Source organism: Python bivittatus, unplaced genomic scaffold (genome assembly GCF_059951505.1).
Source record: "Python bivittatus isolate LINGU-HERP-01145 unplaced genomic scaffold, Pbiv_v1 ctg000080_np1212, whole genome shotgun sequence".
Lineage (NCBI taxonomy): Eukaryota > Metazoa > Chordata > Lepidosauria > Squamata > Pythonidae > Python > Python bivittatus.
In genome coordinates, this window is record NW_028277035.1 from 35,199,020 (window position 1) to 35,216,901 (window position 17,882).

Below are 17,882 nucleotides of genomic sequence, written 5' to 3' on the forward strand. Positions count from 1 at the left end.
AGATAGATAGATAGATAGATAGATAGATAGATAGATAGATAGATAGATAGATAGACAGACAGACAGACAGACAGACAGACAGACGGACAGACGGACGGACGGATGAGACAGACAGACAGACAGACATAAGACTTTGAATTGGATGCACTGCACAGCCTTAGATCACAGCCTTAAGATGGACTGCAGCAAGAAATCATGAACTTTTGCTCTACCTTCCACAATGAATGAGAGCCAGTTTGGTGCAGTAGTTAAGGTTAACCAGGAGACTGTGAGTTTTAGACCTCCCTTAGGCACGGAAGCTGGCTGGGTGACTTTGGGCTAGTCATGGTCTTTCAGCCCAACCCACCTCACAGGGTTGTTGTTGTGGGGAAAATAGGAGGCATTAGGTATGTTCACTGCCTTGAATTACATACAAAAAAAGGTGGGATAAAAAACTAATAATAATAATACAATAATAATAATAATGAAAGGCCATTCCTGATACATTTGCCATTAATCTCAGAGAGAAGCTCCATTGGCACCAATAGAAACTTATTTTCTGAGACTAAAAATAGATACATGGGATGTAATTTTCATCAGGACCACCAACATTCATGGCTATCATCTTCATCATCATCATCATCATCATCATCACCATCATTAGAATAATTGCAACTACTGCCTGGACCAAAGATTCGGGACAGCAAGCAGAAGTTCAACAGTGTTTTTTTGATGGGGGAATTTAAAGGGAGAGTTCCTAACAAATTTCTCTCTAAGTATAAATAAGAAATAAATGCCTTTTGCTGTGGATCCTTGTGAAACAAAGTAAAGAAGAACAGACAGGAGCCTGCAGTTGTGACTTGCAATGCTAATGACGTATTTGGGTTTCTGCTTGAGAAGAGTCTGGCATATCTTTGCGGGTAGGAAAGCTTGTTCAGACCTTCAAGACAAAGTCAAAGAATTGGACACGTGAGTGGCCACACTTCAGCAAGGATGAAGCTTTATCAGATAAAAAAAAAAAAGAGGGCCCTGTAACAAACTGACAGAAGAATCAACTCCCCATAAGGAAGAGAATCAAAAAAGCAAGCCCAGGGGATGAGTGTGATTACCAGAAGCAAGAGACATTCTTCTGCACAAGAAGAAGGCAAGTAGCAATACACCTCTGGGCTGAAAAAAATCTGGAAATCACGAGACGGCCACAAAGAATAAAGAGAAAATTCTCTCTCTTATGCCATCTAATGATTGTATGGATTTTTGCAGCCCATACATGGCAGCACTACCTTGGATCAGAAGAATGCTGGCAAGGTTTCATGCTAAGAAAAAGAATTCTCCAAGGCAGCAGAACTCCAACTACTGATCCCAGTTCAGGCTTTCAAAGTACTTCCCATCCCTTTGGATGGTGTCCATTCAAGCAGCCACCCGCTCCGCACCCTGAGTCACTCTAATCCCTGCCTAGAACGACTCTACTCCCCCAACACCAAATCAGCCCATAGAAAAGTCCACTCACCCAAATACCTTGGAAACAAAGTGAATCTTTTAAAGGGACAGCAAAGGAAAGTCATTTCCAAGTCACCCCTAGCCCAACAGAAGGCCTAAAGCAATCCAGGAAGAGGAGAAGAGGGTCTATAAAAGAATGCTGCCAAGCAACTCAGGGCACCTCTCTGGCATCCAGGACATACAGCCAGGACTGACATGACCCATCAAACGATACTGTTTTACCAGACGTCCTCCCCCATCATCTACGCCAGGCATGCAAGCAGAATTCCCAAATCAACTCTGCCAGGCAGGGACAGACTGCATTCACTTCCCAAAGATTAGCAATATTAGCAGGGGGATTTTTGGGACAAGGGATCTGTCCCTTCTCCCCCACGCTCCAGGAGCCGGCCCCTGCTGCTGCATTCTCAGAATTCATCCTCATGGTTCTTACATATATGTAAGGGCTACATCTTAATCCAGTCAGAAGACTAAGGGGTTTGTTTTCAGGTGACTGAATGCTCCGTCACTAAATGTGCTTGGCTGTGGTAGCAGGTAATAAGCCATGCAACATGAGGACAATGGTAAGGAATCCTACATAGCCTAGTCCTGGTCCTCCAGGATGATGAGGTGAACTAGCAATCTATAAATCAGCTCAACAAAGAACAAATCTTCCTTCAGGCACTGAGAACGAGAGAAGCTCCATGCTATTATGGCTGGAACCCGTTCAGACACATCCATGAAAGCTCCTTGGTATGTACCACAGTTTGAAACACCATACTATGAGCCATCTTACCACCTGATATCAGATTGGCCCCGACCCTGCTGGCCTTCAGGAAAGCACTGAAAACCTAACTGTTTGCCCAGGCATGGGGGTTTGGGAAATTAGTGAAGCCTGGGTGGTTGGTTATTACTCTGAGGTTTTATTCTTGGCTGCAATTTCTTTTTTGTTTAGATTATGTGTTGTGGGTTTTTACAGTTACTATAATTCTTAAACTTTATTTGCTGTCCAGATCACTTTGGCAAGAAGGATGGCCATATAAATGTAAAGAAATAAATATTCCATTGTAGAATTCAGAGCTGTGATCTTTCAATGCCAGAGTATAATTATGGATGAGGTATACAATCTCTTTGTTCTTGTCCTACACCTTGATTACACCTATTAAGCAAACCACCTTGTGGAAGATTATCCAGTCTTCACCATATGGAACACAGTGTTTCATGAGGCTCCTACAGGAAGGCCAGCAGCTAAATGCTCAGGGGCAGACGCTCCAGCACCAGAGGGGGAAGGACGAAAGAGGGGCATCGTGCAGTGACTGAGCACAAAAACTGGTTACCTGGATCAGGCTGAGACTCCCAGAATATCCGTGCACCTTTGTTTGCTATCTTTTGCTTAGTTCTTGCACTGCTACTAGTAGCAGGAGCTTCTAGACACAGTGGGATAAGTGGGGGTTTGCCTGGCTGGCTCAGCAGTTCTCCGGGACAGACCTGGCACCATTGAGGGGCTGTGACTACTGGCCACATTTGGGAGTCCACCTCACCATTAGTTGGCAGAAAACAGTGAGGGCTTTCTTCATTCCTTTGCATGGCATGGCAGCTGGGGCCTTGCTGAGGGGCTGGCATATCTGCTGTTAGAGTGGGATCTAGTTGCCAGCTTCAGATCCCAGGATGACTTCTCTGAGTTCCAGGAAGAGGGCAGCCAGCTGATCATAGTGTGGCATGATTTATAGTTCTGTTTGCTTCTTCTGTTGTGCATGGAGATTTCTTCGAACTGTTTCTTCAGTATTTATTCACTGCTAGTGGGTACATAGGAAGCCATTCTTTTTCATTTTTTCCTGTGACCGGGATGTCAGAATGTCCTTCTTTGTGGGTGTCTGGTTTGCCTCTTACATATCTACAGAGGCGAGGAATTTAACAAGACAAGCTGCCTCCAGCCAGATTTTTCCCTCATTTCTTCTGTGCTGTGGATAGGAGGGAGTCCTGGGTGCATCTTGACCATGAGAAGCAGGTACTGTGATAGACCCAAAGCTCAATAGATTAGGGTGTCTCTGTGGTCTGCTTGGTGTTTCTTCTGGACAGAGGAGCAGCCAGGATCTGAATGACAGTGGCCCCTGGCACCATGACCCTGATGCCTGGTGCTGTTGTTCAGTTGTGCAGTTTCTGCTATACTTTTCCCAGATAAGGGATGGGGGCAGGGGGATGAGGTTCTTGCAAGAATGTTTTTAATGGTGTTGCACAGGAATGGATGGCAGCGTTGCACCCCCATCTTGCCACTTTGATACTGATGGGAGAGTGGCTGTGTCTATCACGGGATGCAGCAATCTTCCTAGGTGAATCTGGCCATTAGGGGCATGGTTCCCACAGTTTTACCTAGGGAGGTTTTGTTTCTTGGGAATTATAACTATGGATCTCTAAGATATAGACTAAACCAAGCTTAGATGTCAATCTAATTCTAAGAAACTTTAAAAATTAACAAAAAAAAAAGATGAATTTTTTTAAAATAAATTGCAATGAACAGCTTATACAAGTTTTTTTTCCCCTTACACTTATGGTGCAGAGAAAATGAAACCCCTTTTCTGTGTTTCTTTTCCTTTATTCATAAACAACTAAGTCAGCCCTAAAATAGTCTCTTCATTGGCCCTCTAAAATGCCTGACTCTCATTGGCTCATGCAGGGCCCTGTTCCACGAGCTGATAGTCTCTTCATTGGCTGAGCTCACCTGCCATATTAATCCACAAGGGACTTACCGACTTTTGTCCCTGCATTTGTGTGAACTCAGTCACCGCGCTTTGGAAATAATTTTTGTTGTTGCTTTTGCTTAGCAATATCTGTGAACTAAGGTTTTACATAATGGGCGAATCTGGCCATTAGCTTTGATCATGAATCCAAGCCCACTCACCTCTTAATGTAGTAAGAAAAAAAAGACAAGGAAGATCTACTGTATATAAAGTTATTTTTATTTTCTTATGTTTTTGCTCAGAAGGAGCAAATAAATAGACAAAGGATCAACCCACCTACCAAAAGAAAAAACAACCCTGGGATAAATCTAATGTCTGGTGATATATCATATTTTTTAATTTCTTTTTTTAGGAAAAGAAGCTTTATCACCCAACTGGGTGGTTAGCATTAGTCTAATGATCACATGAGATTCATGTCCTCAAAAGTGAACACCTGTGCTTCTTATTTGAGGGAGCTGATTCACAGTAAAATTCACCATCCATCACATCCTGGAAAATCTATATGAATCTGCAAAAAGGAGAGGGGACATCAGGGAAAAGACAGATGTATTTATCATGCATATACCATACAGGAAACCAAAAAAAAAAAAAAAAGTCATTGCTGCCTTCCTGACTGCACAATAAGAGAACTCTCATTAATCATCAGGGGTATATACTGAAAGGGAAATATTGACTGGATTTGAAGAAACGTCAGTTTTCTAATGGAGTAATTCCTTTTTAAAGGTAACCAGCAGAGTTTCTTTAAATTAGAATGGCTAGCAGCCAGTTTATGAGTCATTTCAGGAATTCCAAAGGAACAAATGAAGAAATAGATGCATTTGTTTTCCAAAAAGTAGTGTAAATACCCTAGAGAAATCAATAACATTGGACAGGGTGACAGTCTTGGAGGCAAATTCTTCTTAGAAATCTCTGAGATCTACAAAACTCTGTATTAATTGTTACAACTTTGTGGTATCTTGTTTTCTTCCTCCAGAAAACTTAGTTGATAACACAATTATTATTTGGTTTTGCTAATTTGTAATAAGTTCTCTTAATATACAAATAACAATGCTTACATTAAAGCTTTCTTTTTCAGTCTTGTTCCCTGAAAGCCCTGGAACTGGAGTTGTCAAGCAAGATGACAGTATCTACCAGAACATGGCAGATCTTTTCATTCTTAGATCAAATCAGAGGCAGATTATGATTATAAAGGGTGGATATAACCCCCTGAGAAATGCCCTCAGGGTTATTGAAACTACTTCTACTAAAATTAATGGGATGTTTCTTACAAGCAAGAGACCCTACACTCATTCTAATTTTGGATTTTAATGGCAACTATAAAGAACTGATGCTGGACCAAGTAATTCCCTTCCATTATTTGCATACACATACATGTACCCAGATGCTGTTAAAGTGCTGCACTCAATATGCCAGCAAGTTTGGAAAATGCAGCAGTGGCCACAGGAATGGAAAAGGTCAGTATACGTTCCAATTCCAAAGAAGGGCAATGCCAAAGAATGCTCAAACTATTGCACAATTGCGCTCATTTCACATGCTAGCAAGGTTATTCTCAAAATCCTACAAGCTAGGCTTCAGCAGTACGTGAACCGAGAACTACCGGATGTACAAGCTGGGTTTCGAAAAGGCAGAGGAACTAGAGATCAAATTGCCAACATTCGCTGGATCATGGAGAAAGCACAAGAATTCCAGAAAAACATCTACTTCTGCTTCATTGACTATGCAAAAGCCTTCCATTGTGTGGATCACAACAAACTGTGGCAAATTCTTAAAGAGATGGGGGTACCAGACCACCTTACCTGTCTCCTGAGAAATCTGTATGCGGGCCAAGAAGCAACAGTTAGAACCAGTCACGGAACAACTGATTGGTTCAAAATAGGGAAAGGAGTATAACAAGGCTGTATACTGTCACCCTGCTTATTTAACTTATATGCAGAGTACATCATGAGAAATGCCAGGCTGGAAGAATCACAAGCCGGAATTAAGATTGCAGGGAGAAACATCAACAACCTCAGATATGCAGATGATACCACCCTTATAGCAGAAAGTGAAGAAGAAGTAAAGAGCCTTTTGATGAGGGTGAAAGAGGAGAGTGCAAAAGCTGGCTTGAAACTCAACATTAAAAAAACTAAGATCATGGCATCTGGACCCATCAATTCCTGGCAAATAGAAGGGGTAGAAATGGAAGCAGTAACAGACTTCATTTATTTGGGCTCCAAGATCACCGCAGACGGAGACTGCAGCCATGAAATTAAAAGACGCTTGCTCCTTAGGAGGAAAGCTATGGCAAACCTAGATAGCATATTAAAAAGCAGAGACATCACCTTGCTGACAAAGATCCGCATAATCAAAGCTATGGTTTTTCCAGTAGTAATGTAGTGGTTTGAACTGTGGTGCTGGAGAAGACTCTTAAGAGTCCCCTGGACTGCTAGGAGGTCAAACCAATCAATCTTAAAGGAAATCGACCCTGACTGCTCATTGGAAGAATTGATAATGAAGCTCAAGCTCAGATACTTTGGTCACATAATGCAAAGAGAGGACTCTTTGGAAAATGAACATTTTTTTAACAGAGATATTCACCAAGCAGTCACTATTCTCGTTCATAGTTGGGTCCCTGAATGGCCTATTCACTGAGAAAGTTGCACAATTTTCCCCCAAATTCATTTCTGCTTCTTCTATTATTACTATTCACTGAAGCACAACATGCAACTATCACCAATTTATAGATTCTTACTCTGATAAGCACCCACAACAATCTAGATTACACCAATACATTCCATCTCATTACATTTTAGACCCTTTAGTTACAATTAAACCTATGTGGAGTTCTTGGTGCTCTCTGAGCTTGGTTGTTTGTTTGCAGACATTTCATTACCCAACTTTGTTGTTGTTGTTCAGTCATTAAGTCGTGTCCAACTCTTCGTGACCCCATGAACCATATCGTGCCAGGCCTTCCTGTCTTTCACTGACTCCCTGAGTTTGCTCAGTTTCATGCTCATTGCTTCAGTGATGCTATCTAACCATCTCATCCTCTGCCTTCCCCTTCTCCTTTTGCCTTCCATCTTTCCCAGCATCAGGGTCTTTTCCAAAGAGTCCTCTCTTTGCATTAGGTGACCAAAGTATCTGAGCTTGAGCTTCATTATCAATTCTTCCAATGAGCAGTCAGGGTCGATTTCCTTTAAGACTGATTGGTTTGACCTCTTAGCAGTCCAGGGGACTCTCAAGAGTCTTCTCCAGCACCACAGTTCAAAGGCATCAATTCTTCGGCGCTCAGCCTTCTTTATGGTCCAGCTCTCACAGCCATACTTCACTACTGGAAAAACCATAGCTTTGATTATGCGGATCTTTGTCGGCAAGGTGATGTCTCTGCTTTTTAATCTGCTGTCTAGGTTTGCCATAGCCTTCCTCCCAAGGAGCAAGCGTCTTTTAATTAATTAATTTTTTTATTAATTAATTACCCAACTAGATAACATCATTACTGTGAGTGTGGGATTTGCTGACAGGGCAAGCTACTACATATAAACAGGCAGCAATGTTACCTAGCTGGGTAACGAAATGTCTGCAAACAAACAACCAAGCTCAGAGAGCACCAAGAACTCCACAGTTCAACCTTGAGCTACAGATATTCTCTTCTAATTAAACCTACACATTCTCTTTCCTGCATGTATTCATCAACTCTGCTCCTCAGGATAAGACCTTCATTCAGATTTATTACATTCTTCCCCTTTCTCTTAGTTTCACAAGAAACACATCTCTTTTTCTTTCTTCCATTTCATTTGTTAATTCATGCTATTTACCATTTATTTCCTTTACTTTCCAAGTCACAATCTTTCATATCCCTTAGACATCATCCGATGGGCCCAGAAATATTGACCTCCTCCATCCAATCATGTATTTGCTCAATCAAGCCCTTCACATAATGCCCAATGCCTTTTAGCAAGATGGAGGTGCAGACTGCATTACCAGTCTTAGTCATACCCAAACCACATGTACCATAACCCTTCTAATGATAAAGATGGTACTGATCAGTGTTGGCACAGTTTGGCTAGTATGCCATAAGCACAAAGTACAGTTTTATGCCATCCAGGATCATGCTATTCTATGCAAGCTAGGGTCTCTGTGCAATTGACTACCATGCAAGCCAACATACTGTGGCATGCATTCCACTAACTAGAAGACATATGCAATGTATAACACACATTTATTGCTTGCAGTGAGAAATAAACCTTTCTTTAAAAAAAAAAATAGCACGAATGAGAAATGCCACTCCTGTCTCACCATTATCCTGTTAGTCTGTCCCTAGCAGGGACTCAAGTTTTAGGGAGGTACTCATATCAGAACCTATGAGAAAAACATTCAGTTTGTTCTGCTCATTGGCCATGGCAGCTATAGACCAAAGCAATTGCTGTTTCAGATCATTTTTCACTTCATTTTTCTACATATTATGTTTGGCATAAATATATCAGTGTTGCACTTGAACTATTAATAATGGTGCTTGTTTGGGATGCTCATATTCCCCAGCCTGCTAACAAAATACTATTGTGTGATATATCCTGGAAATGTTAGAACCTTAAGCCTCTTACTGACATTAAACTAAAAACAGATTGCCTTGCCAAGATGCATTTCTTTTCTCCTTTAACTCATAAAACATTTTGATTAAAGTTAAAATGATCTCCAGCCTGAGACAATCTTATGCCATTCTATTAGCATATGTTTCTTCAACCACATGGCATTTCTTTAAAAGACAAAAGGTCTGTTAGTCAACAATAAGAATTGTTCTCTTGATTTGCCCATGTTTTCACTCAGGTTCTGTGGAACAGAAAGAGTACAGCTTTATGCGTAGGCTAATAAAAGAGGATGGGTCAGTGAAGGACACACAGACAAATCTTTGTAAGCAAGTGGAGTATTCCCAATTGGTTTTAGGCTACAATTTGGGAGCCCAGTGAGCACAAGTACGGTATCAAATGCCTCGGTCTAAGGCTATAGCAACCTGCGATTCCTTCAGTCCTAACTAAATAGATAAGCAAAACCAGAAAGACAAGGGACCAGAAAGATCAAAACTGAAACAAATATTGCACTGCTAAGGTGACCAGGTTTCTATTTAATTATCTAGATTTGGAAAGAGAACGGTGTGATGAAGAGAAAACTGAAGCTCAGAAAAGATTAGCTAATATTCCTGATTAATATATTATGTTGAAGACTGTCATTTTCAAGGGGTTGTTCTAATATTTTAATATAATATTCCCTTTTTACCCTTCTTCTCATAGAAGAATTATCAGACTTCATCCAGACTGGAACCAGTTAGACAAGCTCACAATTGCGCAATCCAAGAATTTATGATAAGTAATATTTACTGAATAAAAGGTCATAATGAAAGAATTCAATTCATTGTTATATTACAGAAGCAAGCCCTACTTTTAGAATTAATATTCAAACCTCCTCTTGCTCACCCTACGAGCTGCCGAGCCTGATTTTTGGATGGAAGAGTCAGTTTCCATCTGTGCCTTGTTTTGACAATAGTCAAATCTGCTATTGTGTTTTTTCTTGAAATGTCTCCGAATTAACTCTTATAGGAACTATGAAGATGCAAAAATTAGTAGGCATCTGCATCCCACAATGACTTTGAGTAAATTTACTTCAGGAGACACTCTAGAGCCGTGCTTGCTGGCTGGGGAATTCTGGGAGTTGAAGTCCACACATCTTCAAGTTGCCAAGGTTGAGAAACACAGCTCTAGAACTTTGTCCTTCTGCACAAGAAAGAGCTAGACAAATCTTTAGGTTTCTTCCACATAGATACATTGCTGGTTCTCAGATGTCTTCGGCATGTATTAGCTAATGGCAATCACCATTCAACAATGCTAGCTGATATAAGAACATCAGAAATGAATAACAGAGCTGAGAACTGAACCAACAACAAAACAGAGTACCCAAACATATCAGAGGATTGCAACAACTCCCGAGCCATACCAACTGAAGATAAGCATGTCAGAAGCAGGAAGGAACAGCATTTAATTGCCGTTTGTTTGTTTGTTTGTTTTTAATTGCCTATTTATTTGTTTACCAGAGATCCCTGGTCTGATCTTTTCTCCTGTGTTTTTCATCAAATATTCAGAGGAAAAGTACTCAGCTTCATTGGCTTCAGACTACTTTACCTAAAGGAAATGGGACTACAATTTGGTCAACAATAGGATTCTAAATGGGTGAGCATTTCAAGTCACTCAGAGAATAATTTACATTCTATACTCTGGATTTCAACTGCTGTTTGTGAGGTACTGATGCCAAAAACTACATGAACAACTGAGTCAATTGCACTAGTGAATCTTACTGTTTTGTGGAATTTCTGTTTGCTGTTTCTGTTTCTGTTTATTTTAACAACTAAGATTTTTAAAAGTACTGCCATAAGGCATGAATTATGTTCAAGCTCTTTTGTTTCAGAGAAAAATATGTGGCAGTTAAATATTTTTCCAACACTGAAGTAATTTGCATCAACACATTATTAACACAACAATCTGTATTAGAAGAATGACAAAAATGTGCTACATGATCATTTGGCCTCAGTGCTCCCTTCTTTGCACGAATTTATGTGATCAGGAATCTTCTTCAGAGGTTCCCCTGAATGCATGACAGCATGAAAATGGGTAGGGATCAGGGATGCACATGTTCTCTGACCTCCAAGGATTAAGCAGGAAGTCTGAAGTAATCTACGCTTGCGCTTGCATGAATGGGAATGCGAAGCTCCATGAAATCTGGAATCCTGTGAAAGCAGGGCCTCTGTATCACCCAAGGACGTATGCTAGTATACAAACAGTTATCCTTCGGATCTCTCAGCTAAAAAGATGGAGGTCAGACTGAGCTGGATGCAGCGCCAACATGCACCCCCATCCTCGGCTCACTTTCAAACCCTCGTGCATTCAAACAAATTCCTGAACAGGGTGAGTTTCTTTTTATCAGCTGCAATGCAGATTCATAGGCATTCACTAGGAGCTAGCGCTGCAGTGATGAGGTGGAAAGCAATGCAGACTCCTTCCTTTATCATAGATGGGACCTCCCATTAATGCTATGTCTCTCTGCTCCTCACTACTTTTCTGACAGAGACAAACTTTGTAAAACTCATGGTTTGTATATGTCTGCGTAGTAGAGGTGAGGATTTCCTACCACTGCTAAGCAGCATTTTAACCAAATAAGTAAACTGGGCTCAAGTGGAAAGCAAGCTCCAGGTAGTGGCAGCCACTACCACAACTTTTCCAGCAGGAGGAGCATGTTACTAGGTCCTGTCTGCTAAGGAGTTCCACCTGATAGGACCCAAGAGGGGTTTTTTCTGCTGTGACACCTGCCCACAACATCATCCCCCTTGAGGTAAGATTGGCCCCGGCCCTACTGACCTTCTAGAAAGCTCTTAAAACATTGTTTTGTCAGCAGGCTTGGTGATCCCATGAAAATAGGGGCCCCACAAAATGGTTATATTGTATGTAGGATTTTGAATGCACTCTTCTGTGTTTTTGTTTATATTTTTAATTGCCTTAATGGTTTTGTTTTAACTTTGTTTTAATTGTGTGGGTTGCCCAAGTCACATTCTGTCAGCCCTTCGAATTAGTCCAGACAAGAAGCACCAGCCATGAGTACTAATACTACCTTTATTGTAAGGTTACAGTAACAGAATCTTGCAAGTCTGAAAGCACCTCTTCCTTCCCTTACTTGTACTCTCCCAAAAACTAGGCAGGGTGCCTTTTGAGACATTTTCTCCACCCCCACCCTACTTCGGACTCAGATGCCATTTATCAGACTGTTGCCTAGTATGCAGCTCTTCTTCCTGTCTCCCAAAGTCATTCCCACATACCAGTACACGTAGGTGATGGGCAGCTATATACATTTGATAAATAAATAAATAACAAAGCAGCTAAATCAGAACGTCACTCTCAAAAAAAAATCCTCTAGTAAGCAAGTAGAGCTTAAAATTAAAAAAAATAAATGAAACACTAATTATCTTGTACAAATACTAAGAATGGCAACGCTTACTCCAGTCTTTGGTTCTTCAACTTACCCTCTCACTTTGTAGATTGTGTACAGTCAATTTATTGGGATAAGGAACAGCTATTTTTCATGGGTGATCCTTGCCTGCCCTTAGCAGATAGTAGCCCCTAGCTATTTGGCTAATTTAAAAAAAAATGCTAAGCAGGGTTGGGCGCAGGACTGTAGGCTACATGGATATGTGGTTTGACTTGAGAGAGATTGCACCTTTATTGTTCAGTGCTTGCCTAAGATGTTTAGCTGCTTTAGCTAAAGGAGAAGATAGCATTATCCCCCACCCACCTACCCGCCCATATTCCACATTCAGAAGAAAACTAAGCTGGCAGTCCAATCTTATTTTATGGGACAAAGTCCTTCACCCTATGTGAGGTTCTAGTTGCAGGTGTGCAGGACCTGTGCAGGACACACATTGCTCTGCCTTTCAACCAAAATGAACAAGAAGGGAGGGATCAAGATAAATGCCATGCTCTCCTCAGCATTTTCTGTCTGATATAAAGCCAACCTTGTCCCCTTGTAACTAGTGCCCTGACACTTTACTCAGTAAACCCAGGTGCCTCTTACACCTTGTAAGATCTGTATTTTTGTACAGTGGATGAATAGTATAATAAATTCTCACCCACTGTATTGAAACAGCTGCTTTGCGACAGTTCTTGTGAATTTGCTACTAGAATATAAAAAACTATGATTGATATCAGACTTTCACCCATCAAGCCCAATACTGAAAGAGCCTCAGACCAGAAATCTTTCCCATCACGTTTCACTTGAAATTATTCACTGGAAGTGCCAAATCTGGGAGTGGTACTTTCAGTATGCAAAACATGAACACTACTTTTGGGCTATTGTCCCTTCCCAAGTATTACAGCACTTAACTTATTTTGAAAATGTATACTGCTTCTGGTTAAATATCTCAGAGCAGTATAAAAAATGTTTCAAGTAAAACAGAGAACAAATCAACTTTGGTAACACAACTTTTTCAAATCTAACTCTGACCATCTCTTAACAGCAAGATAAGATGCTAAATAGAATGTTCAAACCCAAGGAAAGACTTTTCCAACAGAATATTAGAAACGACACTTTTGCGCAACCAAGAATAAAGGTAAAATTATGAAGAAAACGAACGTCTACTCATGGCCCTAAGTAATTACTAGGCTCTGAGAATTATTCACCAATACTAAAGTTAGACAAAGCCCTAAGGGCCAATTCAGATCTACTGTGTGAGTCTTGATTTATCATCACTTGATTATGCAACAGTTCAGAATCAATATCTAAAGGTGCGAACAGCATTCACTGAAAAATGTGTCTGACCACATCAGTCTGTAGTACTTAAGCTAGGCTGATTGTTTCACCCACACAAACCTTTGCAACAATTCTGTTCAAATGTTCAGCCTAAACCTGGGTAGAGGGAACTGGAGATGCCTATGCCAGGTTAGGCCATCTTTTAATCCTCACATATTCTATGTGCAGGTCTGAAAGCGAATGCTAGCTGCAGTCTCTTTGCATACTCCACTGCATAAGCAGTGTCTTCCTTTCTGATGTTCATATCAAGAATGGAGGGAATGGGTGATGCACGAGGGGGCACTGGGGTCACAAGCAACCCATGCACAAACCCTCCCATACACTTTGTGCAACTTCCCAATGTCAGGCTGAATGCCTGAAAAGGGCTAATATAATACATGTGTATCTACATTCTTCACACAGGTTCCAGGTTCTTTCACATCTAGTATCCTTTGTTAGTTTATATACAATGGATCTGCATCTCCCCCAGTTTTAAAGGTCTCCCTTCCGTAGATCAGACTTGCCACAAGTGGCCTGTGCTGCCTGCCTTAATGGCTGAAGAATCCAAAGAAGTGTTTAGGACAATACCTGGCGCTGGGATACTTAATTAAGCCAAGCCCACTTCTTTCAGGTCTTCCTTTTCATCTAAGCAAGCAGTGTTGAAGCACAATAACCAGAAAGAAGGAATCTCTCTCCTTGAGGATGCAAAGCCAATGGTAGCTGAACAATTCCACCTACTACTGAACGCATGCTGTTAGCTGCAGTCCAGACATCGCTTCTCAGGACTACTTTCACCTTACCTCTAGGCTGGGTATCTGGGTGCTCTCTGTGAAATGTTCCCTTGACAGCTCTCCTGCGATATACCACATGTGTCCTTCCTTCTTCCTCCTCCTGCTTCCCCTTCTGCAGAGGTTCAATGAAATACTCGTCCTTGTCCGTGCGAATCATGCCAGCCTGAAGTGACAGGGCAAAGATTGAACATTTCAAATTACTGCTCGTGCTGCAGACATTTTGAATAAATCTTTACAATATGCGTAAGCACACTTTAGCCTTCTCCAGGGAGCAGTTAGGATGCAGAGAGTAAGCAAGATGAATTCCTTATTAGAGCAACATCAGTGTCTGTGCTTGACAAGGAAGGGCAATAGTAAAGCATTAGACTAAAGGGACTTCTTCTGGAATCTAATTAACAAGAGCCAGGATTGGGCTATAGGAGGAGAGGGAGTCATGATCAGAACACTACTACAATTGAAGAATGTGTAATAGCCATTTGCATAAAGTTATAGCAGTAAAGTGCATTAAAATGGCATCTGTGGTGGTAGTCAGACACACAGGCTTTGAAAGAGAAAACTTTTGAAACCAATTCTGCACTGGTTGCCTTCACACTGATCTGATCTACCAGTAAATAGCAAAACCATTACAGTTACATCTTGGCTGCACTCCGAGGAGGAGGAGGAGGAGGAGGAGGAGGAGAAAGAAGAGGATTGGGCTGACAGCAGTTCCAGGTGGGATGGATGGATTCTTATCTTCTGTTTTCTGCACCATTTCATTTTGCTATGTGCCCACAGGGGTGAAAACACAACACAACAGAGACAGAGTTCCTAGAGAAGCCGTGTTTTCGTAATGCTGCTCTAGCACTCACTTCTGTGTCAGAATTGCAGGGGCAACAATGCACTGTTGGAAAACCTGAAAGGCCAGGTTGGTGGTAGATCATCCAGAAAAGGGTCTGTCTATCTGCTCCCTAAGAGTTTAACCCAGAATGATTACAAATGGAAAGCTAAGAAAATGTTTGGGTTTTTTTCACCATGTTAGCCCTACCTCTTACTTGATTAAGCACATTGGACCCCTGATTCTTAAAAACCATTAATATAAAGGCAGGCACTTCTGAACCATATTGGAACCAGCATGCCTGGATTCAGGACATTTAGCTTTCCATGATAACTTGGCCACATCCCAGAGCCTTGCTCCCCATGTGGATAGGGAGTCTGGATGGGGAACAACAGGCTTCAGTTGAATCCTGGTAAGACAGAGCAGCTGTGGGTGCAGGGCTCTCCTGCATCTGGGGGCTAACCATCTTTTGTCCTGGATGGGGTGGCACTGCCCCAGATGGACCCAGTGCGCAATCTGGGGTCCTCCTGGACTCATGACTCCTGCTTGAGGACCAGATGGCAGTCATGGCTAGGAGGGCTTTTGCTCAACTTCATGTTGTGTGCCAGTTGCACCCTCTCCTGGATCAGGAGGCCTTTCTCTCAGCCACTCATGCCCTGGTCATCTCCCGTATGGACTGTTGCAATACCCTCTACATGGGGCTACCCTTGAAAAATATCCAGAAGCTGCAGCTGGTGCAGAATGCAGTGGCGTGGGTAGTTATGGATGCCCCTAGGACTCTACATGTAACACCTCTGCTGCATGAGCTGCATTGGGTGCTGGTTTGCTTCTGGGCCCAATTCAAGGTGTTGGTTATGACCTTTAAAGCCCTTCATGGCATGGACCCAGGTTACCTGAAGAACTGTCTTGTCCCAATCACATTCACCAGTCCCACCAGTCTGGCAGGAAGGGTATGTTACGGACCCCGTCAGCCAAAGAATTTCGACTGGTGGGGTCCAGGAGGAGAGCCTTTTCTACCATGGCTTCCACCCTCTGGAACATCTTGCCCCCTGAGGTGAGGTTGGCCCCCACTCTGTTGGCCTTCCAAACGGGCATTAAGACCTGGCTCTGCCAACTTGCATGGGGGCCCAACAGGGGTTCGCAGTACTGGAGGTGGTTGGTAGCTTGAGGATGTCTTTTCAGTTTTAAGCTTTTTAGTTTTCAGCTTTAACTTTTTTAGTTTATAGCTTTGTATATTTTTGTAAAGATTATATAGTTCTTTTTATTTGTAAGCCGCCTTGAATCACTTATACAGCGAGATGGGAAACGTATAAATTTGGTAAGTAAGTAAGTAAGTAAATAAATAAATAAATGTGGGCAAGTAGAATGGAGGAAAGAAAGAAAGGTCAGCACTTGAATCTCTTTTTCTTTTCTTTTCAATTAGTGTGCACAGAAGGGGGAAATGGTTTCTGAAACAAAGCAGATGTGGCAGGAAGATTTAATTTCTTCCATTCTGCACACTGTGGTCCTACTCCCAGTTTGGACCCTTCACCTTAATAAAGAAAAATCTAAGAGTCAACTGCATTCTACATACATAATGCAACTCTAATTATATTGAAAATTATTATTGGGTCAGAGACTAAACTCTGTGAGTGAGTTTATTAGAAAGAACTTTAGTTCAGTTCTGGTATTAGAAACCATACCAAGTGGAGCACGAGCTCACAAGTACTCTGCTAAAAACAGAAGAGCTGTATTTCAGCATCATTAACTTGACCAAGTACCCTGAGATTTGGTATCATGAAAATGTAATTAATTTTATTCAATTGATTCAAGTTAGGCATTGCCCGATTCTGAACCAACCCTGGGCAGTATACATTAACCCTAACAGGATAGAAAGTAAAATACAATAATTGTAAAAGAAGTAAGAAAAAGGTGAAAAACAAGAACCAATGGCAAACCTGGCTAACCACACCTTCACCCTCAAACAACCTGACAGGGGCCCCAACTGCCCTACCCCTGGGTGGGAAACAGCTAGGTCTTTAGGGCTTTCTGGAATGCCACTAGGGTGGGAACCACCTGGATATCAGGGGGAACCTCATATCAAAGGCAGGCACCGAGGCACACTTTCTCAGTCCTGGTAGATGGCACTGTTTAATTGAAGGAATCCAGAGTGCGCCAACTCTGTTGGATCAAAACAGATGTTGGAATGAAGATACATCTTCAGTTGCACTGGTACAGAGAAATAATGCTAGAGTCCCAGGATTCCAGAGTTGTTAGGGCTATTTCCCCATTTCACTCAGTGTATAATTTCTATCTTAAAAGTCATTTTGGGTGCCAAAAAAAAAAAAAAGAGTATTTGTATACTGTCTCTTGATACCTCTAATCATGCAGCGTTCTAGGGCTGTCTGGGGTGAATGTTTCCTTCTGTCAGCCAACCCACCCCCTTTTTGCTACCAAAAAAGTTGATATCAAGCTAGCACAGCTACTTTATTTTTTTTAATATAATATTTACAAAGCATGTAAAAACTAACACAAACTAAGAAAGAGTAGAAACAGTAAAGAAGAAAGGAAAGAGGAGAGAAAAAGCAAAAGTGCTGAAAAAAAGAAAAAAGAAAACATGGAAAGAAGCAGCTTCCAATTTCCTTTGCCGCAAATATAAGTACAATTGCAAAGTTATCTTCCTCTATGATTACAAAAAGCCTCACTTTTTTCTATTATCCATCTTCTTTTCTAATCATCAAAACCACAAATCATAAGTACATTTTTTTCCATTTCATGCAAAAAGTCTATAAGAGGTTTCCAATCAAC

The 17,882-nt window shown here is 41.4% G+C and overlaps 1 protein-coding gene across 2 annotated transcripts in view; it reads right to left on the bottom strand.

Moving 5' to 3' along the window:
- ADAMTS2 (ADAM metallopeptidase with thrombospondin type 1 motif 2) overlaps positions 1 to 17,882 on the bottom strand; it is a 270,332-nt gene that overhangs the window by 143,940 nt on the left and 108,510 nt on the right. For both annotated transcript variants that reach the window (XM_088133820.1, XM_088133819.1), the window contains exon 3: positions 14,291 to 14,444. In XM_088133820.1, the coding sequence (XP_087989946.1) occupies positions 14,291 to 14,444 (154 nt within the window). The remainder of the gene's footprint in view (positions 1 to 14,290; positions 14,445 to 17,882) is intronic.